General features: G+C 43.3%; 1 protein-coding gene across 2 annotated transcripts in view; it reads right to left on the bottom strand.

Moving 5' to 3' along the window:
* cacna2d2a (calcium channel, voltage-dependent, alpha 2/delta subunit 2a) overlaps positions 1-24,522 on the bottom strand; it is a 240,381-nt gene that overhangs the window by 65,151 nt on the left and 150,708 nt on the right. For both annotated transcript variants that reach the window (XM_049017367.1, XM_049017368.1), the window contains exons 5-6: positions 12,192-12,236; positions 99-243 (exon numbers count right to left, since the gene is read on the bottom strand). In XM_049017367.1, the coding sequence (XP_048873324.1) occupies positions 99-243; positions 12,192-12,236 (190 nt within the window). The remainder of the gene's footprint in view (positions 1-98; positions 244-12,191; positions 12,237-24,522) is intronic.

The following is a 24,522-nucleotide window of genomic DNA, read 5'->3' as shown; positions in this document are numbered from 1 at the left end:
TTATGGGAAGTATAAATAAATAAAATCAATGATCTGAATCTTATTCCAATAAAATAAGAACTTATGTTATTACTATCTTTTCCGTGTGCGATACTCACAACCCTTGTAGATGTCTGTGGGTATCTGGACAGCTGTGTAGGAATAGTTGACCCGGTTGTTGAACTTGTCATCATCCTCAAACTCCAACTTTAAGGAGTATGGGTTGTCCAGAAGGTTCTCACTTTCTCCATCCTCAATATGGATCTGAAACAAAGCGATTTAGGTACTGGTTATATATAATCAATGCACACACTATTGACCTGTCAATAAGAAGAGACCCTTAAATTAATTTATGTATTTGAAGTACATTTCCTATAGTGACACTGTCACCTTGTGTACTTATTTACATAAATTCCACACGTTTTTTTCACCTGCCTATTCACAAATAATCTCATATTCACAGCACAGAGGTAAACTGGAGCCCATTCTGGGAGAACTGGGAAAAAGGGTGGGGGGGTCTAATATATTTCGCTGGTCTCTCACACATCCCTGCACTGATTCACACAGCCACACACCAAGGGCAAGTTACAGTCACTGAATCTCAACATCTTATCGGATGCTAAGACAAAAATCGACCATGAAAGACAGCAGGATGAATGTAATGTGGAGAAAAACCAAAGGAGAGAAGCTTACTAACAGAGTTAGGAGGGATGGCGGAGGGAGAACGGGGGGGGGTGCAGCGGCAGTACACTAGGGAGGTTAATGCAATTTGCCAGTGACATTGTCTCTCGTCAAGAGGCACCTTTGACTCTGACCTTCTGAGGCACCATGAAAAGCTGGCTGAGTGAGAAGAACCTCCATTCCGCTCCCCACTCCCCGCTCACCGCTGTTAACCGTGGTCTTCAAACTTACGGGGGTCACATGCACTTTATTTCACTTCATCTTATTTATTTTCATTCCTTAGCTCCAACAGCTTATTATTGCCAATGTCGCCCCCAGATGCTCCTCCCCGCATCGCTCTGTATCGCCTCCATCTCGGCGGCTACGGGGTGTTCGGCCGCCTCCGCAGAGAACTTGGCTTGATTCAATTGGGTTCATGGGCCCAATTCAAATTTCAAACGTTTGGGCAAATTTCTTATCTCCAAGAAAACAGTGGCCTGAAACAATACTGGAGCCCCACTCCCCAATGGCCATAATCAGCAACAGCGGTGACAGGCCCCCCGTTACACACTGGCATGTATATTCACAGGCAGCCCTGCCATTCCGCTTTAAAACTAAGCGGCAGGGTCTGCACTGAAGCCCCTGAGTCCTAGAAGTAATTAGGGGAAACAACATTGTATCAAACGAAGAAAAACAACAAAAAACTAAATGCACCATGTGCCTCTTCTGCTAAAAAGTGCTGCCCAGTTGCATGTATTTGCTTAGCTTTGTTTCTGTTTCCTACCACTTCGTAAAACCAGCAGGTATTAAATTGGAGACAAAACCCTGACAATCAATTACAGGCTAAAAAAAGATGGCCATCTCAGAACAAATTAACGTGTGGTGCCGACTGTTACTCTCTCAAAAACTAACAACAAACAATACTTAATTACAGGGTGGGCTTCCACAGTCATCGCCCTGAAAACAGGCCCCAGTTCTGGAATAAGAACCAGTCAAGTCTTCTCTGTGGGGCAGGACAAGGTGAAAGGCTGGTCCTATTTACAGAGGTGGGGACACTGATGGCTAAGAGGCCTGAAGGACCTTCCTACTAATAACTAAGAAAAGGAAAACAACTAAACCATACCATTTATTTTACAGCCTATTCCTATTTCTTTTATTTATCTTCACATAAGACTTTTAATGAGCTAATGATGCACAATTTATTTATATGAACTAAAAAAGCTGTGATCATGCTTTTGTTGATATGCCATTCAGTTCAAACTGTCCGCACCTGACCCCACTGTTAACAATCCATATCCAAAGGAAACTGGCCATCTTTTCATACTTTGCTGTCCCCAGGAACGTTATTACCTGTTTGCACCCCATGAGCCCGACGGGAATCTATACCCTGAGTGACAGAGTAGAGCCTCACTGAAGGAGCCTGGTGCACCTTCATGCCAGCACTGCTCAAATGCGCTTACACACACTCACACACACACACACACACACACTCACACTCACACACACACTCACACTCACACACACTCACACACACACTCACTCACAACCACACACACACTCTCTCACACACACACACACACATGCACACACTCACACTCACACACACTCACACACACACACACACACACACATGCACACATACATACACACTCACTCACACTCACACACACACTCTCTCACACACACACACACACTCTCACACATACACACACACTCTCTCACACACACACACACACTCTCACACATACACACACACTCACACACACATGCACACACACTCACTCACACTCACACACACACTCTCTCACACACACACACACACACACACACTCTCTCACACACACACACTCACACATACAAACACACACACTCACACATACACACACTCACTCACACACACACACACACGCACACACACGCACACACTCACTCACTCACTCTCACACACCTGGGGACTGCTCATTCATATCTATAGGAAAAATGCTAATGCTAACTATTACAACCTTAACCCCCAGTCAGCCTTAACCATAACCATAAGTAACCAAACAAAATATGAGACTTGTGACATTTTGACTTTTTTCATTGCATTCAATTATATATTTGTGGGGACCTGAAAAACGGTCCCACAATGTCATAATTACCGGTTTTTATCACATTGTGGGGAACATTTGGTCCCCACAATGTAATGTAAACCTAAGCCATACATACACACACACACACAAAGAGGAGGCAACGCCATGACCAGTGTCACACTGCACGCTGTCCACAGCGGGCTACAGAAGCACAAAATCTGATATAACACTGCACTAGGCAGGTTAACTGATGCCACAGTGCACTGCCTATGTCACGGATTCATGCACCTGCAATGAGCTGTTCTAAGAAATGTAACATAAATATAAGTCTAAAACTGCAATAATCCATTTCACTGCAGAATGATTTCAGTACTCAGCATGACCCCTATCCCAGGCCTCTCCTCCAACTCATCTGCATTCAAACTATGTGGCACAGATATTATTATTATTATTTGGAAAAATCTTACGCATCTTATTTTAAACCCCGAGAAGCATCTTTCTCATTTTTTTTGTAGTTTAGGATTTGAAATTTGTGGAAAAAGACTCCCAAAGAATCTACAGAGCAGGTGGGAAATAAGAAAAGTTACCATTCTTTTCAGTTTAGAAACATGCACAGGGTTGAAATTCAAAGAGACCACAAGACACATCATTCAGTCTGCTCCATTAAGCACACAAAGAAAGTAAGGAATGAAGCCACTTACTCAAAACAGCCAGACACTCCAAAGTAAATTATGTTCATATTGATTGTCAACATCTCCCCAAACAAACACACATAATTTCTTCACGTCCACATCTTGCATACAAAGGGTTGCCCCAGTGGACTCAGTCATGCCTGTGGGTGGAGATTTTTGCAAGCTGCTGCTGTCATTTGTGCGAGATCCAAAAGGTGTTAAATGTCAAACCAGGATGAAGGGCATTCAGAATTTAATCTTTCTCCATTAATGTGACATTTTGGATTCAATCTTGATAAGCTATCAACAGAGAAGAAACCCCACCGTTTCTAGGGCTGGTAATTTAAAAATAAATAGAATCTAGATCTAAACAGTTTCTTTGGCAAAGTGTATTGATTCATTTCACTCCTCAGGAGATGTGCTAAAACACACACACACACACACACACACACACATGTGCACGCACGCGGAAGATATTGTAATAATAGTATTAGAAAATGCTTACAGCCAAATCTAATTTAAGAAAATGTACTACACATAGTATCAACAACTACGTACATTACACATTAACACGTTCATTTTACACCTCCTCGTTCCATCAATTTCTGTTTTTCTTTTACACAAAATTCACAGTAATTGTATCACTTAAGCAAAATTAGCCTTATAATCATTAAACTGTAGTGCAGAAACACCGAAAGACTGTATATGATATCCACCACTTCTTTCTTATAATTATTGAGGCAATTTCTATGCAAAACAAATTACTTTCCAATTATATTCAGGGTATGAATGCTGTGACCAGTACTACATCCTTAGTAGAACAATCACGGTTCCATACATATGCACTCTCTCTAACAAACAATGAGTTATTTGGAGATGAACTGACAAGAATCAGAACTGTCTGAGGCCAAATATTTTAGGAAAATTGTATTCAGTCTTTAGTCCAAGTGCCAAGCATCGATTTATTGCCTGGTTTTAATTGTCTATTAAAATGCAATTACAAGCTGTTGCTGGAAAGCACAAGAAAGCAAGTAGATTTCACTAACACCCCTCCGGAATGTCAATGTGAAGACAGGACGGGAAGGAGTGGCAGAGGTGCGGAGGGAGAAACGGCAGGAGCTGGAACCTTAGAGGTGCCTGCAGACAGCAGAGAGGCAGGCGGGGATGCATGGAATCTCAGAGAGACGTGCAGGGGAAAACCAGCAGACCCAGAGGGCATGGAGAAAACCAACAGGGCCCAGACCATTAGCCTTGACCCCCGCCCCCTCCCCCACATACACACACACACACACACACACACACACACACACACACACACACACACTGATAACAGACCATGACCTTGCTTTAGATCCTTAAAAGTTAATTATGGGTGTTTAGAAGAGCTTGTCCTGCAACCTCACCCGTTCCCTGAAACATACGTACCCTCCCCGTATTTCACAGATAGATGCCAAAAGTACAGAAACGTTGCCAAGCATGAAGGCAAATGCAGGACCCCCCCCCCCCACACACACACACACACACACACAATAGAGCACACGCATGCCCCGGCTGGCCACGGCGAATTTCGTAAAGGACTTTATCTGCCTTCTCAATGTGTTACATGTGAACATCCAGGCAAATGGAGATTAATGACTTCGCTGTTCTCATTCTCCTCCTCGCAGCGCTTAAGCCTTGTCTCAAATCATTTGAGTTTTTTTTTTTTTTCCATGCAGAGAAGTTATTCAAAAGACACTGAATTGAATAGATCATTCTACAGTTTTTCTGGATTTGATACATGTGTCGCTTAATGAATTTTGGTTTTGTTCCCTAGCTTTGTAGCTAGATGGTTATTTATAAGGTGCAGTGTGGCATGTTAACTTAAATCAGCTAAAACAAATGAGCCCTGAGCGATAATAGCTTTATTTCCCCCCACTATTTTAAGTTTGCCAGCAAAACAGGCATTTTATATCCAAAAAAAAAAGTTTGCAGTGTGTGATCGGGGTCCTTTAAGTCATTGACACATTGATCAAGAAAATGGCCTTTATGAAAACGCACATACTGTACAGCCAGGCAGAAGCAGAGAACCAGCGGGAACGTTACTGCACCAAAAACATTTCCAGCAAAAGTTCTACAACATTACATAAATTCACCAGCACAGGTGACAATCCAACGAAAGCAATAAATGTCCCACAAAGGTGATATACTGTAGCATGCTGTAGTCCTACAGCCTGCCACGCATGAACCTTAAGCCATGTCGGCAGCTCGTCTGTTGCTTCCCCTGCCTCATTGCCACACCATGCCAGTGCTGTGGATATGCACTATTTCGAAGCATCCTAATAATCTATCTAAAGGCTACTCGAAAAGCAGGAGCTTTGACTTGCACTCCTTCTGTGTGGACACCATCCTGACCCATCCTTCAGTGACCAACGACCAAGGCACCTCCAGAGCAAAGAAAAGGCTAAGCCCCACACTCCCTTTGCAATTCGTCTACTGAGAGCTAACTTCCTAACTTCCCTGTTCTCAGCTGTAGCGCGAGCCATCACAAGCACTATACATTATGACTTGCAAAGCAACAGTTGTTTATTTAGTGTAACCAAAGCTTTGGACCGAATGTCATTCGCATTAAAGATGCTAATTCACTTCAACACCACGTACGAAATTATGAAAATGTCTCTCACGACTCAAAAAAAAAAAAAAAAGACGTACATTAAAAAAATAAAAACATGAATTGAACTGTTGTTGTAATTATCAATCCCAGTTAAACATTAGATTGAATATTTTTCAAGGTTCCTAGAATGGCTGCAATTTGGAGTCAACAATTTATTTCCTTGCTGTTTTTTCTGACTGTCATTTAAGCGTGAATTTTTTTTGTCAAAGCCCAATCATAATTAACTAAAGCAGTATCTAATTAGGTGCTAAATAAATCCACACAGGAAAGACTGATTGGTTAATTTTCTTCAGCCATTTACCACCTGTTTTGCCCGATTCATTACCCAATTTGTTAATTTTATCTCCCCAGTTCTCAAGGTTTAATTAAAGTTTGCGAGGACCAAAAATGACACTTTGAAGACTCTTTCAATTTCACTGTTATCTTTCTACCATTTTCTACTCTTTCATTTGCACTGTAAAATCCCCTTGTCACTTGGGTTTGCAAACATGCCGGCTTCTGCTTTTAGGAAGCTCACTGTGAAAACTCACTGTGAAAACTCACTGTGAGGGACAGATACTTCTGAAACACGACTTTCGTGGGCTGAGAAACCACACAGAGTGAAGCTCATCTCTAAAGGCCTTATTTGAAGGAAACAGCAGTGTCTCTATGTGTGTGTGTATGTATATATATATATACTGTACATACTGTACACACACACACACACACACAGAGGTTTGTAATCTTTGTGGGGACTCTCCATTCGTTTCTATGGGGAAAACTGTAATCACAATATGGCATTCACAGATGTTCGTGGAGAACCGAAAATTGGTCTCCACAACATCAAAAAATAAGGTTTAAATTATATTGTGGGGGACATTTGGTCCCCACAAAGTAATATAAACCTAATTCACACAGCATACATATATACAGTATGTGAGTTTATGGGTAATTCCAAAATTGTAATTTTCTTTAATCACAATAGGAAATGAATCATCAGCATTTTTACTGATTCTTCCAGCTCCGGCATTGTTGTAAGAAATGTTTTATTTGATATGTGCTGTGCTGTTACCAGTGCTCAGGAACCAGAAAAAGCACATTTTAAAACTTTACATTTTACATCCTTTCCAATTGCGTAATATAAGTCATCTTCGCATTCAATTAATTGCAGAGATCACTTATATTACCCAAAGCAATTTTTTAAATCTAAACTTTTCCATCCTAGGGAACTCAAATTCAAGAATTTCTGTAAACATATATTTTAATTTAAATGCCGTAAGTGAATGTAAGTGTTTAGCATCACAGCTGAGGCAGGTTACAAACATGGAAACGAACTGTTTTCTTGTGAGGTTCAAAGCAGCAGCCAGTCAGACGGGAGGTTTTGCACCGGGAATGTGCCACGTGGTCACACTGAAGGTAGACACTCTTCTGCAAAAGGAGCTCAGTTTCTGCTGACTCTCTCATGGACCACAAGAGGATAACTATACATGAGTCATGCGCTTGGCGGAACATTCCCATTTTCATCCTTTTGCCTAGGAAGGACTGTCTGTTCTTATCCTCCATAATCCCCCTCCCACAAACAAATCTCAGCCCCACCATCTCGATCCTACATCTTAGTGCTTAAAAGCAATTTTCCAATTTTTATTAAACCTCCATAAGATCCACTGAGAATAGTGGTTTCTGATTATATTTCCAAATTTTAATTACTTCCAAAATATTTTCCTCATCAAATGAAATAAATTTTGATTTGGCTAGTACAGAATACTTTAGTAGTTATACAATACTTATGTGATAACTGTGCATTAAAAAACGTTAAATGTGCATAAAAAGTACTGCCTGTGTATCTAGTTTAATTTAGTTGCCAATTATTTACACAACTGTTCACTGACAAAGCAGTGTTAGGCATCAAATAATCAAAAAATTACAGCCAATTTATATTCATTAATGCTGTATTTTACAGGGTGCAAACAAAGACAAGTTAAACACTAAAACCCTCTCATGAAACATCTATAAATATCTTTCAAATAATGTTTCTAATTCAATCATTCAATCAGAGGTCCTAATCCAACCATTATATGTTTTTACAATTGCAATAAAGGTATCTAATGTCTTTTGTCTTATCAGTGGCTTGATGGTGGTGGATTAATCAAGGACTCATCTGGAATTAAAAGACGCCGGGTCTTCATCTGACCACCCACACATGCCACAGATCGGGAAATCTGTCCTGCCCGGCATCATGGCTGTTCTGAGGTGAGGCAGCTACAGTCGATCTATCAAGGTGGCTCAGGAAGGTGGCATAAAAGAGATAATTTAAAGTATCTACAGCTAGACTACATGAAGTCAAAGTAAGCCTGGCGGCCATGACCCCGATCACCCACTGAGCGCCTTAATAACGGAGCATGCCATTGTCATTCCTGCTCTGCAACTCTCGCACTTTCACAGCCGGCGATCCCCCACAGCATTCACAAGGACCACATCAAAGGACTGAATAATCCACATGATCTCAGAGCAGGGTTGGTAAGGCAGGGAGAGGGAGAGGGAGAGAGAGAGAGAGAGAGAGAGAGAGAGAGAAAGAATGAAGGATAGGCTGAAGTAACTTAAGAATTTGGGACAGCAAATGTCATCCTTTCTTTAAAGGAGCCCCGTGTAGCTTAGTTGTTTCCCTGTCCAACCACAAACGATTCAGCTCAAGAGCGACGTGGTAATTAGCACAAGTAGTGTGTGTTAAATAGAGGAAACCCAAAAATGTACAGTGCTCCGGTCCCCCAGGATGGAGTTTGACACCCCTGGTTTAAACAAACATCATGGACTGAGGCCTTCAGTCTTGTGGTGCTTTTTCATTGTCATCAAGAAGAAGAATTTTTTGGTGATCAGTGCTGACACACCACAGCACACACTGCACAACAACAAAATGCGTCTGCTGTATCTAACCCATATGTGCAGGGACGGATTACGGACCGGGCCAGCGGGGCCGCTGCCCAGGGGCCCTTGGGGTGCAGGGGGCCCATGGGGCCCCTGGCCCAAAACAATTTGCAACGCTTATCAACAATGTCTTTTCGTTTGTCTATTTTAGAGGGCCTACATTCTTTGATCCTCTGCCTACAAGGGCCCCTGACCCTATAGGGAGGGCGTTTGGCTGCCAAGGGCCCTTGAATTGTGGTGGTTGTGGTGGTGGTGCTGGTGGTGGGGGGGGAGGGGCCCCTCGCGAACGTTTTGCCCAGGGGCCCACACAACCCATAATCCGTCCCTGCATATGTGACATCATGACATAGCAGGGGGCAGCTAATTCAGCACCCATGGAGAAGTGCTTGGGGGCGGTACCTTACACAGGTTACCTTGCTGGTGGGGGAACCAGCAATCGTTCAATTACAAGTGCGCTTCCCTAACCATCAGGCCACCACTGCACACAAAGAACTGGGCCATGCCATCTCTGGCTGTCGAGGGACGGCCCCCTTGCTCACAGCAACTGTGGTCTGTGTTCCCCCTCTCATGACGTAGTCCAGACAGTAGCTCCCACTGTAACCAATACATCAGTAAGCTGGGATCCCAGCACAGCCACTGTGTGGGTGATTGATGTTCATTCCCAATTTTGGAGTCAGAAAACAGAAGAAGGCTGTGCTGGTTGGTTAGTGATCGAGATGCAGGCTGTCCCAGGCTGGCCTCTTTTTCACCCCGAGGTTCACGAGGACCTGACACCAGCCCTGAACTTCCTTAATCTCCTTCTGAGAGCCAGGAGCCAGAGAAAAAATGATTAATTTCAGCTGGGGAGAAGCCTGAGCCAGGTTCTTCAGTGATAAAAGGGACAAGGAAGTGGGGGGCCTTAAGCATCGGTTTATGTTCTTACATATTTAGCAAGACACAGTTGAGAAATCATGGAGTTAATGACCTTGCTTAAGGGTCCAAAGATGAAATCAATCTGCCGATTATGGGATCTGAACCAGCAAACTTCTGATTATATATTCGCATGGAAAAGATTGCCAAAGAGTAAAACCACGAGGAAGAATTAGCCAAAGAACTGAATGCATGGCAAATGGCCGTACTGCATCAGACTGTGGACGAGTGGCCGATCCAATGTGATGGGGGCATAAAGCAACGTTACAAGGGGGAGGGTGTAGGGCACTGACAGAGGTGCATGCTCAGCCGCCCACGCTGCCAATAAGTCACAATTAATTTATCCAATGCATCCCAAAGACACTGCTGCTGTTGCTTGTTACTGCTAGGCTTGCAGAAAGTCTCCTCCCCCCAAACGGTCTTTTACGTTAACAAATACGGCCAGCCCAGGCATCGCAAAGAGGGAAAGGCAGGTCAGGATGGAGGAACAGAGTATCCCATGGCTCAGATTATGGGCATGGGGAACTGTGACCGTAGGGTGCTGGGAGAGACCGGGATAGAGAGAGAGAGAGAGAGAGAGAGAGAGAAGGGGGGGTCAAGAGGGTTGATTGACTGCTGAGGATTTCAACCTGCATTCCCACTGTTTGTGTGATTATAATGAGTGGCTGTCTGTCAGTAAGTTCCACTCCGGCGGACTGTACATGTGGATGGGCCTCCAGTACCATTTTTTTTCAGGATTTCACTGAGCAGAAGGCTGAGAACTTTGTTGATGCTAAGCCAGTCATGTGTCATTCACCTGTCCAGCACCGTCTGTCTTAGGAGAGCAGAGCAGAAGCAGTGGGTGCTGGACCTCACGCTCTATTTAAGCTGAAGCCCGTATCTTGGCGCCAAACGAACTTTAACACATCCTTCCATCTGCCTGACATGCAGTCAGGAGCCCTGCTAATCCTGCCAGACAAGGGAAAGTTCTACTCCAAGCTCATCCCAATAAAGACTCTTAGATGGATGTCTCCTGATGCCCTGACACTGGAGTCAACTCCACTGCAAGTACAATTTTTTGTTACTGGCACCACATTAAAAATATGTGAAAAATACTGCAAGAATTAATAAGATATTCCTTTTAAAAAACTCAATTAAAACTCCAGTTTTTCTCCTCAAATCAAGTTTGGTGCCTCCGAACACAGTTTACAACTGAACTGCCAACTTTCTTCAAAAAATAGAGACAATAAAGCCACTTAAAATTAAAATCCTCTTAAGATATGATGTGTAAAGGGCTTATATCTAAAGAGACTTACACAGCCTACAATTTTAGAATTGGAAAACTTTTAATATTTACTGAAGGACACACAAGGGGTTCTTTACCTAGAATTAAGCCAGCAACCACAAGTCTACTCCTTAATCATCACACCCCCTGCTGACGCAATACACTGCACAGCAAAAATTGACCCACTTAAAGATTCATAGTGACCACAGCTATTTAGCTCTTACTTGATCTGCACAGTAGTGCTGAAAAACCTGTGCAGCCAAGGAGTTCATCATAGGTATGTTTGACTAAGGGTCAACTAAGTCAGGGTGGGGGTGGGGGGATGACCTCTGTGAGAGTTGACATTGCTGCTCCAGCTTCTGGAGCAAACCCTGGGTCACAGACATATGTGAGATGCCAGGCCAATCCCACTGCCATGTTAATGATGACTGATCTCTTCCAATTAGATGTCCTGACAGGTCCTTAAGTCCTTTGTCATTAATCACACCCGCTACCTTTTGAAAGTGAATATCATGCCTTGATTTATGATTCCACCCTGTTTCATCTTCCTCTTCTTTTCCATTCTCCAACCTCACCTTCATTCTTGCCTTTTGTGCTCGGAGCTTTCGGGATTTTGCAGTTCTAGTGATGGCCAATAAATCAATTCCCTGACAGGCATTGTGCTTGTGAATTTGAAAAGGAAGAAAGCTTTTTTTTGTGAGATGGACACATATATTTTTTAAAGAAATTACAAGACACCACAGATGGCATTCCAAATTGTATAGATGAAAAAGTATGACAAGAAAAGAAAAAAAAACACTTCATGAATGACACTGGGAGATACCTTGGATTTTATGGGTTCAAAATTAGACTATAATGCAACAGGTAACACAAAAGTCCTGTCTATTCCTCTCTGACACAGAAGAACAGAGGAATGTGTAACTTTGCATTTCCTTTAGGGGTAACATAGGTCATGCAGTCGTCTTGTGAAGATCCAGGTGGATACAGTGTGGATGTCTCCTGAGAGACAAGTGGGCAGTGCTGGCCAAATTCATTCCAAATGGGAGGGAATAGACATGAGCAGCACAGAAATAAGCTGTACTTACGATGTCTGACTCCGCCTTGGAATCATAGTACTCGATGTCTTTCTCCTGCAATAAAACAAAGAAATACAGGATTTATGAGACATGTAATGAAATGCAATGGTCTATGGTCCTAACACAGGTACTTTATAGCGATTTTCCATTCCATTCCAGTTGGGTTACACTTTTGGCCCTGCTAGTAAGCAGGACAATGTCAGCGTGGATGCAGCTTGGATACTGCTCTCATAATTTGCAATGGAAAAGCATTTCTTTGCGATACACCTTGGGTGTGTGGAAAAGCTACGTTCTCTTCCAGTTTGTTGAGAACCAGACTCTTCGTGCCTTGTGTTGTGGGCTGTTACTCCATGGAAGGATCATTCATAAGTATACAGTACATGAGCAAACTGCAGCAAAACCATACGTGAAGTCAACTGACGGTGTGAAACATTCCCTGTGGACCACTGAAAAGAAAGACTACAGTATTCACACTTCTGTGATTAAAAAAGTGACCTTAAATTCGAGGAGAAGGAGCCCAGAACGTCATGTTTCACTTTCCAACTCCCTCTTATGAGTATTGTAGGTTCCTCTTAATATCCTATTGGCTGGTATATATGTTTTTTACTTGACTGGATTCTCCAGTTCATGGCATGTCCAATGAGGGGATTAATTGTGGCACTGTGAAGAACATACTAGCTATTAGCCTAGACTGCATTCACAGACCTACTTCAAGTCAGTTTGGAGAACTTCTTAGGTGGACAGAGAAGAGGAGGAAGAAATAAAGAGGCAATGAATGAAATGAACACAGCAGAGTGAGGAAATATAAAGGAAGGGGACATAGTTGTACATCCAAAACATAAATGTATAATTTAGCTTTTCTGACAATCAATAGGAAAATCCCTTATTTATATGTCTCTTAAATCTTCATCGAGAAAGAACGAAGAAAAAAAAGTCCTGCCTCCCATTTGTGTGATACAGCAGGTGTTTTGGCGACTGGAGACCTGCCTCCCATTGGTGTGATACAGCAGGTGTTTTGGCGACTGGAGACCTGCCTCCCATTTGTGTGATACAGCAGGTGTTTTGGAGACTAGAGACTTGCCTCCTATTGGTGTGATACAGCAGGTGTTTTGGCGACTGGAGACCTGCCTCCCATTGGTGTGATACAGCTAGTGTTTTGGAGACTAGAGACCTGCCTCCCATTGGTGTGATACAGCAGGTGTTTTTTCGACTGGAGACCTGTGTCACATTCGTGTGCTACAGCAGGTGTTTTGCAAACTAGAGACCTGCCTGTCATTGGTGTGATATAGAAGGTGCTTTGGAGACTATAGAGAGAGAGGAGGCAGCAGAGCAGGCAGAATGTGGGGCAGACAGCACTATGCAGCCTCTGTCAGAGTCACTCCTTGTTACAGACATCGTGCAGGCAGAGTTGGACACCCAACACACACAGATTGTAAGGCTACACGCAATACCCTTCAATTGGATACAGTGCGCTGTTCATTTCATATAGCTGCACAAGCTATATATCTATCTATAGATCTCCTTATCTACATATATATAGGTGTGGGGGCATGTGACCACTCACACAGCTCAGTTTGCTGCCATTCATTTCAGCTGCCCCTCGTTCCCCTTCATGCGTCTGCTGTTTTGTTTGCCTGTCTGTGAGTAACATGCAACCTAATTTCACACCAAATCTTAAATCCTTAAATCTTCCCCTGTTTAACCACATCTCCTTTCAGCCTCAGTTTCAAGGGTATTTATTTTGCCATGACTTAATATTTATTTTTTTGACTTAATATTTACATTTGTGCCATGTCATCCTCCCCCACCCTTGTCCCTTTCCTCATGTGACCCAAAAAGATTCCTCCCAAAGACTTGGCAGGCTTTTAGTGCTCTGTGTCACATGCTTTTCACAATACAAGGTTCTCACCCAGAGATGCATAAATTGCAAACACAGTATGTGTATATATTGTAAAATTAACATTGTGTCCATTCAGAATGAATATCATGATAATAATGTTGCTCGGACTTGCAATAAACCCAGATTGCTTTACATTTTACAGTGACAGCACTAAGCTAATCTGCATGCTTAATCCATGCTTTTATTATTTCTGGAATGCTGGATAACATCAGATTGTCACAGCATGTCAAAGGGGAGCATAGACTTTATTACCTTAGCTTAGAATGACTTCCCCTACCATCTCAAACCCTCTACATTACAAACCCATAGACCTCGCAGAGTGGCAGCCCAGTAGGGATGGTGGGACGCAGGCTGCATATTTTAATGAGCTAAAAGTCACCCCTACAGGCTCATACCAGCCAGCAAAACTCATCATCAGCAGAGTATAAAAGCTTCTGTTTTCCCACCCTAAACTCACTGTCACATCTATCCTCCAAAACCTCTTCTTGCTGTCATCTTTCCATTTGCTGATCTAATAATTTATAATTAGCTGCACTGTAACATTTCCAGCACTGCTCATAGTCCAATCAGATTTGTACATTTTCACTATTGATATGTGCATATTAGGCATATTAGGGGGAAATCTGTGAATGAGAAGAGAGCATGCAACAAAAGCACTGTTGGACCGCACCCATGCTCGTTCACACACTCACTGACTCACTCACACACACACAAACAGATCTGGACAAAAAGGTCCGCTTATCTCCAGAGCAGAGGTGGCCCAAAAGTGATCTCGGCACGGCACTGGCATGGGGGCTGCCTGGACGCCATGCTGCTGGGCACGGCTCCTGTGGGACCTGCCTTGTTATTATTCTGTTCCCGACAGAAACGCACCTTCTCAAGGGCACCGCGGCTGAGCCCCCCCCCCCCCCAAGTCAGCGCAGGTCATGCTTTGAAATAAAAGGATATGAGGGGAGGGCCGGTGTACCATGCTGCTTAGGGCCTCAGTCTCCTTGGCCTGGCGCTGCTGCTTTCCGAGACCCATTACGATGGCCCGCTACCATGCTAAGAGAGATGCCAGCATTTCCATTATTCATGTTTTTAGCCAAATAACTGAGCGCGTTGAGAAAGGGACACACATTCCCTTTCCAGCAAACTCTAATAACATGTCCTTCGCTCCATTAGGAGAATATTGCTCCTTTTGAAAATCACACACTGCTTTGGTTGCAAAACATCTAAATGGAGAAAACACAACATTTGGGCATAAGACAGTAAAGTCTTTATATTTATATATAAACGACAAAGAAAAAAATGCAAACTAAAGAATACAAAAAACATGGAAAAAGGCTTTATTGTGGCTCCCACCCTCTCTACCTCACCTCCTTCCCCTTCCCCTCTCTGCCTCGGCTCCTTCCCCTTCCCCTCTCTGCCTCGTCTCCTTCCCCTTCCCCTCTCTGCCTCAGCTCCTTCCCCTTCCTCTCTCTGCCTCAGCTCCTTCTCCTTCCCTTCTCTGCCTCAGCTCCCAACCCTTCCCCTCGCAGCCTCGCCTCCTTCCCCTTCACCAGCTGTACCCAGCTGTACCCACGCTGACATTGTCCTGCTTACTAGCAGGGCCAAAAGTTTGGTAATTGTTATTGTGCAAACCCGGAGTAAGAAGTCAGGACATGGGACAGATGGGGCTGAAAATAGCCTGGCCCCTTAGAGAGGCTGACCCTGCAGAAGGCGCCACTGAATTGCGACGGTAAGAATCGCTGATAGTGCGTCTCCCTTCCCGCCCTCCGTCTTTCTTTATCACTCTCTGTCCTCTGACGGCAGCAGGTGATGCGTGTCCTTCTCCACTTCTCTGTATGTTCAGTCCTGCCACTCAGTTTGTCTTTCTTAAAAAGTGTCAACTGGCCGTAAGAGCGGAATGACAAAGAAAGTGCCGGTTTTGCTTGATGGATGTGGAAAACTAGCGCCAAGGCAGTGTCACTTCGGGAGCCTCAGAATACACTGACCTTAAACTAACTGTCACCATTTAGCAAAGGAATACTGCAAATAGCAGTCCGCTCCTTTTCAGTTATCCTTCGGTCATAAATCAATCACTGCTTTGCAATTCACTGCACTATAATCTCCACTCAATGACAAATGAATTCTGTGCCTGAATGGCAGCTAAAAGGCCAAGACACAGCATCTCAGATTTGATCAGTTTAGTGCTCTGCATACATATTTCTGCTGCAGGTGCTTATCCTGTTGATCCATGAAAATTCAAAGGAAAAGCACACTACAATGTAAGACAATGACATAGAAGTTCTAACTGGAAAATATGGGAACCAAATATTATTTATACTGATGAAAAAATATAATCCACAGGAAGCAGCAATTAAGGAGATCACTTAAAACAGTCAGTCTACATAGAGTAGTTCATATGTAAGGCTGTGAGATATAGCAAAATAATTTATTGTGACAATTTTTTTCCATATTAAATGTTGATAACTATCACGATAGAATTCAAATCATCATTTCTTTGCTTCAATGCTCCATTTTTTCTTAAAATTCCCTTAGAATTGCCCAAAAATAAAATTACAACATGGAAAAGGCAAGAAACTGACAGTAAACTGAAATCTAATTTCTATCAATAAATCATAAGAAGATTAATTATTGTTTCGTAGGACGTAAAAGTAGAAAACACTTACAGCACATTTTGTTGTACTGCCCAGCCTCACAATATACCAACATTAAATATTACACATCCATAACGTCTCCATCTCAGTTGCTTATCCATTTCAGGGCTGTGATGAGTTTGGAGCCAGTTCTGGGAAGCACAGGGCACACGGCTAGGACACTAGTCCAATGCAGGGCACATACACACACTGCAAACACCATCAGTGCCATTTCACCAAACCAAAGGGGCAAATTCAAAGTACCCAGTGGAAACCAGTGCAAACACAGGGAGAACAAACCAAACTCCAGACCCCACAATCTGCCAGTGGATCATCTAAACCAGTGATTCTGAAGCTGGTCCCCAGGGACCCCCAGACAGTCCACAATTTTGCTCCCTCCCAACTCCTATCGTCTGGGGGGCCCCTGATGACCAGGTTCAGAAACGCTGAAGTATAGGGAAAAAAAAAACTACTCGGACTGTAATAAAGAAGAATCACCTTGAGAGCCTTGCGGAGAGGAACCGAGGAAATAAAGCTTCTTTTCACTGGCAAGGACATGCCAACACAGGAGTGGGAGGCAAGAATTAGAGAAGGCTGTACACATGGTTTCAAAATTTTAATAAATTCAATTAACGTGAGGGCACCGATCACAGCTGGCGGGTGGCAGAGGCTCGGACCTTCACAGACGGGGGAGCTTCCTCACAACATTCAAAAGCAGCTTTTTCAGCAGATCTGAGTGTGCTCCCTAATGCTGGCCGCCGTGGCTGGTGCCCATCGCAAATAACAGCTCGTTATCTGGGACGCCAGGCCGGGCAGCAGCCAGGACACAAAACGAACAGCAATAAATGGCGGCGCTCCTCTTTTCACCCTGCCACCCCATGGTGCACAACAGTAGTGAGAATATTCGAATAAGCGAAAGGCTGTGCCCCCCCCCTCCCCAAACACCCAGCTGGATTTAGATACGGCCGAGCCTCCTGCCGTCTCTCTTAATGAAGTCACAAGAGCACACAGTAGATTTAGAAGTCAGTGATTATCTAAAACGGTGAGCTTCTCGGGAGACCGTTTCAATCATGGTGCAAATTATATCAAACTGGTCAACTGGGGATACGGGTGTGAGAATGAAGAATAATTGCAGTATCATATGTCCTAACTAATGAGCCCAAATGCGAACAGTAAAAGGCCTTGTTTCTCTGGTGACTTCACAGCAGAACCTCCCCTCCCCAACCAAGATCTGATCTACCTTGTAGTAAGTCACACAGGTGAGGTTCTGTGCCCAAAGCTCGTGGGCAGAGTTGGGCAGTTCAGGCCCAGAAGACAAAAGTCCAGGCCAAGATTTTATTTCACCCTGGAAATGAGTCCTCTGTGACTGTGACTCTTTATGCTCAACTGGTTGGTTGAAGCAAAATGTTGGGCTGGATTATTTTTACATTTTGCAACTAAACTATCCACCTCTGCCCATAGGAGAATCCGCATCTCCCTAAAAGGAGAGCAGGAGCTACATAATGCAAGGACAATTGCTCAGACAGAGCCTGAAAAACAGAGCCCAGTAGCCAGAAAAAAGTCATGTGACCCAGGGTATTCATAAGAACATACTGTAAGAAATTTACAAATGAGAGGAGGCCATTCGGCCCATCAAGCTCGTTTGGGGAGAACTTAACTAAGAGCTAAGAGTCGTTAAAATCTTCTCTAGCTCTGATTTAAAGGAACCCAGGGTTTTAGCTTGCGCTGCACTAGCAGGAAGACTATTCCATACTCTAACTACACACTGTGTAAAGAAGTGTTTTCTCAAATTCAGTTTAAAATGTTCTCCCGCTAATTTCCACCTATGACCATGAGTTCTAGTATTTAAACTAATATTGAAGAAGCCATTTGACTGAACAGCATCCAGACCTGTTAGAATATACGTTAAATTTCATCTGTCAGATATCAGCTAATTAAATCAAGATCCCGTTGTAACCTCTGTGCTGCTAGATCAGTATCTGCTACACCACCCACCTTGGTGTCGTCTGCAAATTTAACCAGTTTACTGTACATAACGGTGTCAATATCATTAATGTAAATTAGGAACAATAGTGGTCCTAAAATTGAACCCTGTAGTACTCCACTATGAACGCAGACCCACTGTAACATTGTGTCTCTATTAACTAGTCGCTGCTTCCTGTCTGTTAGCCAGTTTTCAATCCAAGCTGCTACAGTTCCTAAAACTCCTGCAGCTTTGAGCTTATGCAAGAGCCGTTTGTGGGGGACAACATCAAAGATCTTCTGGAAATCTAAGTAGATCATGTCATAGGCCTTTTTGTGATCAATTTCTCTTGTAGCTTCCTCAAAGAACTCAAGTAGATTAGTTAAACGGATCTACCTCTCCTAAATCCATGTTGGCTATCCCTCAGAATGTTATTTGAATCCAGGTAATCCACCATTTTCACTTAGATTATAGCTTCCATTACTTTTCCAGTTATGCAAATTAAACTGATTGGCCTATAGTTTGCTGGGTTACTTCTATCCCCTTTTTTGAATATGGGTGTTATATTAGCATGCTTCTAATCACAAGTTACCACAGCAGTAGATAACGATTTCTGAAATAGTAAAGTTAAAGGTTGGCTAATAAGATCCCTCAACTTATTTAAAACTATAGGTAAGATGCTATCAGGGCCCTGCAATCTATTTATTTTGAGCTTAGCTAGGCTTTGTACCACATTAGCCTCAGTGGTGCTTCGAGACACTTGTCTCTCCAACAAAATCAAACATATACGTCCGTGTTTGTTTATGACATCCATTCTGCACCTTGCTTGCATGCTCTCACCCGGAGAGCAGGGCACTCCAGGCACCTCATGTGACTCCGCTGCAGTTAGATGGGCCTGTCTGCTTCCCAATTAGTGACCATCTGGTGTAGTAGGTCCCGGGCCTCGGGGGGCACAGGGGGCAGAGGTTAAGCACACGTTTAATGAAGCGCAGTGCCTGCAGTCAGCACATCCAGTACTGCATCACCCAGCCTCACTCCAGCGAGCGAAAACCGAGCAGGCTAGTGCATGTACTTATCTTTTAACAAGCCAACAACCTGAGAAGAAACCTGGGCAGAGATAGCCTGTAACCATTTTGTGGGATGGAAAATGAGAATGAGAAAACAAATTGATTTTTGGAGTGTTTGGTGCAGAGGGATGTGAAAAACAAAGGCTATGTAAATTTGCCAGCGGGAGCGACCCCCGCCTCCAGTGATGTGGACACGGGCACCTGCGTAACCCGCCAACACGCTGTGGCCCTTTGCAAGCTCATTTATCGAGCTTTTGCACATTCATTTTTGTCTCAGAAGACCAAAAGGGGAGAAAGGTCTATAATGAACTCAGTTTGTTTCTGCTTTACCCTTTTCTTTCAGCTTTAATTCCATTTGCCTTCATTTCTATACTTATTTTTCTTAAATGCAGATTAAGGTTATTTATTTTTTATTCAAAGGAAATGCACACGCTGGTTTTGCCTTAGTATGAAAACCTGTTAAACGTGCCGTTCTGGTGGGAAATGGTGGCGGATGACGGGCCGAGAAGATAACTTGCACTTAAAACAATAATGTCATATTCTTTGAATATCAGATTTGAGTGAGTTATGAATTAATGTCCTTGTATGTGCCAAGGGCACACAAATTGTATAAGTGGTGATTTCATGGGCCATCAGGTGCCATATCTGGACAGACTGATGAAATCTAGGACTGCAGCTTGGACAACAGCCTTTGATGCTCTTTGTATCTGCATTAAAGTCACACAGTCTTGCCTCTCTGAAAACGACTTCTCTCACAGTCCTAACATGCAAGTAGATGAACTGAAGACCAACGTTAAAGACCGGAACAAAATAGTGCTGCTGTTTCTGATGGCAGTCGGTACTGTTACCATTTCTTTTTAAACGTTACTAGGGAATGTGTGTAGGTGAATTTTCAATACGAAGGATATTATGCACGCAATTCAATGTCTGCATTTGAATTAGAATCGGGAGATGCCAAATAGCTTTATGACATCATGAAGTCTATTCAGGTCATCTCAGTTATGCAACGGCGACATTCTGCCACGGCATACAAACCTTACAGCAGCGTTTCTGGCAAGCTGACGGCATGACCTTGACTGATCCAGTGCAAGGAGAGCTGCAGAAAGGCACGCGGCAGAGAGACATATAGGGAGGCCTCCACGGGGAGAGCCGCGTACCCCTACCGTATCGCGGATACAGCTGGCCCGCATCGCCACGACGACAGCCCGGCCCCTCTAATTGGCAATCAGTTATCCGAGCACCCGGACATAGGCTCATTCAGAGGCACAGTCCAGTCTGCCTGCCCGGCTGTTCAGAATTAGCGCTTAATTGAGAGCCATTTATAAAGACAGATCACTGGACCATGCTGGCTAACCCATTTTATTTAGATACTTACGTATCACACTAAACAGTGCCCGCAGACCAGCTCCAAGTATCAATTAAAATATTCCGCATTCGTGTCTTCAGACCAAATCTACATCAGTGTGCCATCTAAACACCTTTTCACAGGCAGAAATATTTTAGTAATACCCAAATTAGAGGTGTTCATGCACTGCATATACAGTAGGTCTTCTGGCTGCTACATACAATTGCTACTTCCTTACATGAACACAAAAATGATCGTCTCCATAAAAAAACCCATCAGATTCTCCGGAGAAGACATCCTGCCATTCACGTCAATCCCAAACTTTCCATATTAACAGCCTGTCACTATATCAATTTCCCAAGTACTGCTTTCTCACGCTCCTCTTCATCATCCATACCTCTTTTACCTGATCCCTCTATCCTCTCCGTCATCCACACCTCTCTTACCTGATCCTTCTCTCCTCTCCTGCCTCGTTTCCTTTCTCTTTCTCTCTCCATATCGCATGATCATGCTGACAGAATAAAGCCAGCTGAAATGATGTGTGTTTCAGGCCTTCCATGTGTCTTAGAGGGAGATATATACGCTAAACCAGCTTATCCACAGGGATGTCTATCAACTTGCTCTGGCAAGTTCAGCATGGCGGGTCTGTTTGCACAGCTCGCTGTTTATTTAGTTTATCTTCACTGGACGTTTTGGACTGTAAGAATATCATTTCAGAGAGACGAGAACCCAGTTTTGTCTCTTACATACCACGGCACAGACTGGCATAGCGTTACTATAGAAACGGCACGTGCGAAATGACAATGTGGCCTCATCACTATCACTCCCCCTATGCCTCTCTCTGTCCCGCCCCACTTTTTGTGACCCCCCCCCCAATTCCCCTAGCTTTGGCTTTACACCATTAACAATGTTTTTAACAGTTCATTTAGGACCATGCACAGTGCATTATCAAAAGCACTTCTGTTTGGCCTAGTGTCACTGCAAAGAAAAAAAAAAACTGTGTTTTTCTCTGCAAGGGGATACGCACAAAACCGCAAAAATTACCATGAAATGCATGTTTCGGGAGTGCTGGCAGGTGTAAATGCAGGGGAAAAGACACAGTAATTTTTAGTGAGCATCTTTCAGGGCAAAGTAGTTTGCGAAAAACACAACAGAGATAAGAACTAACCTCAAACAACACTTTAAAAAGTCAGAAACAGAGCCACTGCTCTTACAAGGACGGCCGTCCCTGTTGTTTCTAACAATCCTATGAAATACATCATTACAAAGCAGTTTCATCTCTAACAGTGCTCCGCTGGACCTGTGTGGCCCAAGGGTCATTGCCTACACATATAACGTGATAATCAGGCCCATTGTACGGTCTCCAGCAATCCTAACCGTCATCGACAATCATCAAAACTCTTTCTGGAATCCATTAGTGCATCTGACATCTGAACTGTGGGACACTGCCAACCTGGACATCACGGCACAGAATATCAGTTGCTGGTTGCATCAATGCATTCCTGAATGAAGATATCCATCCATCCATCCATTTTCTAAACCGCTTATCCTACTGGGTCGCGGGGGGTCCAGAGCCTATCCCGGAAGCAATGGGCAATGAACAACCCAGGACGGGGGCCAGCCCATCGCAGGGCACACTCACACACCAGTCACTCACACACGCATTCTTACGGGCAATTTAGCAAGTCCAATTAGCCTCAGCATGTTTTTGGACTGTGAGGGGAAACCGGAGTACCCGGAGGAAACCCCACGACGACATGGGGAGAACATGCAAACTCCACACACATGTAACCCAGGCGGAGACTCGAACCCGGGTCCCAGAGGTGTGAGGCAACAGTGCTAACCACTGCACCACCATGCCGCCCCTTGAATGAAGATATAAGGTACATTTTTTTTAACACTGAAATGCAGTTTGATGATGGATTTAACATCCAGTGTGTAATTTTACAGTTTATTGTGCAATGTGTTGTAACTCATCCCTGCTCCCCCAAACAGCGAATCATGTATACAAACAGCAAGCCGACAGGTTCAAGAGGCTCATTTACTGCTTTTAGTCCTTAGAATGGCTAAAAAGTCTAAAAGTAAAGTAAAAGCAGTACTGAATGTGAGCCATTGTTGGTGCCATATGTGGCGGTTCTAGTATCTAAGAAAGAGTCACCTTCTTAGGATTTTCATGCTACGGTATCAGAGAATGATGTGATAAACAAAAAACATCACGTCACGGCATTGTCACGTCACGGCATTTTCACGTCACGTCAAGGCATTGTCACGTCACGGCATTGTCACGTCACGGCATTGTCACGTCACGGCATTTTCACGTCACGGCATTTCAATGGCCAAAACCACCTCGCTGATCCGAGAGATCAGCACAGAACAGCCAGACTTGAAGCAAACTGAAAAATAGCTCAGTACAATAGTGCACCAACAAATTTCACTTCCCTGATCACCACACAAACACTCACACAACACCACAATCGTCTGTTCTTCTCATCCCTGCACAAACAGATACCACAGTACTTTTCTTTCCGGTGCACTCAAAACACACAGACAAATAAATGCATAGATACACCCACGGACAGATATACAGTGCCCTCCACAATTATGGGCACTCCTGGTTAAGATGTGTCCGTAAGCTTAATAAATTCTTTTATTTTCAAAAAAAAAAATAGTCCTGAAAAATGGTCTCCATTTGGTAAAGTAATCGTACCTCAACCCATGAACAGTCCTGTTCACGAACAAATTGGGTTGCGAAGCAAACCGTGTTTCAGGCTGCGAACGCAGAAACATCCCCCAAAAGCGCCCAAAGAAACACCCGAAACACGAAGAAGTTACGCCAAAGAACGGTTGTGGAGTGTATAAAAAACTTGATGTAGATGTATGTCTTTACTATATCTCTTCAGAGGTCGAATATCTGAAAAAAAGAGTAAAATAGAGAGAGAGAAGGTTCTACTATAGTGGTACTTCTCAGTGATTTATAGACATGTTTGTGATGGTTTTTAACGTCACATATCTATATATAAAATTACAGTACTTCATTAATAACATAAGTTATTAAGTAACTATTGTTATATCCTCCATTCACACATAGTGGCAACTGTGTATTGTACAAACAAAGGAGTCCATCGCCGTACAACGTGTGGCATCACAAAATGTACATAAAAATTTTAGGCATATGAAAATAATGTACAGTATAATAAAAAAATCACATTTTCGAAATTTCTGTATTGTTTTTGACTGTTACTCAGTCTTTCGATGTTAATTGTTTAGTTTTTTTGGGGGGATGTTTTGTGGTTCTTTTCCGTGTTTTGGCGTCGATTGAGCGACCAGCCCGCCAGCAAGCATATGCTCAGTTGTGTATTGGTCCGCCTTCCGTGAACTTATTATTTGAATGAATAATTTGTATTTACATTATTTTAAATGAACAAAACTGATTCAGGTCGCAAA

Source organism: Brienomyrus brachyistius, chromosome 6, assembly GCF_023856365.1.
Source record: "Brienomyrus brachyistius isolate T26 chromosome 6, BBRACH_0.4, whole genome shotgun sequence".
Lineage (NCBI taxonomy): Eukaryota > Metazoa > Chordata > Actinopteri > Osteoglossiformes > Mormyridae > Brienomyrus > Brienomyrus brachyistius.
This window is presented reverse-complemented; position numbering and strand designations above follow the sequence as displayed.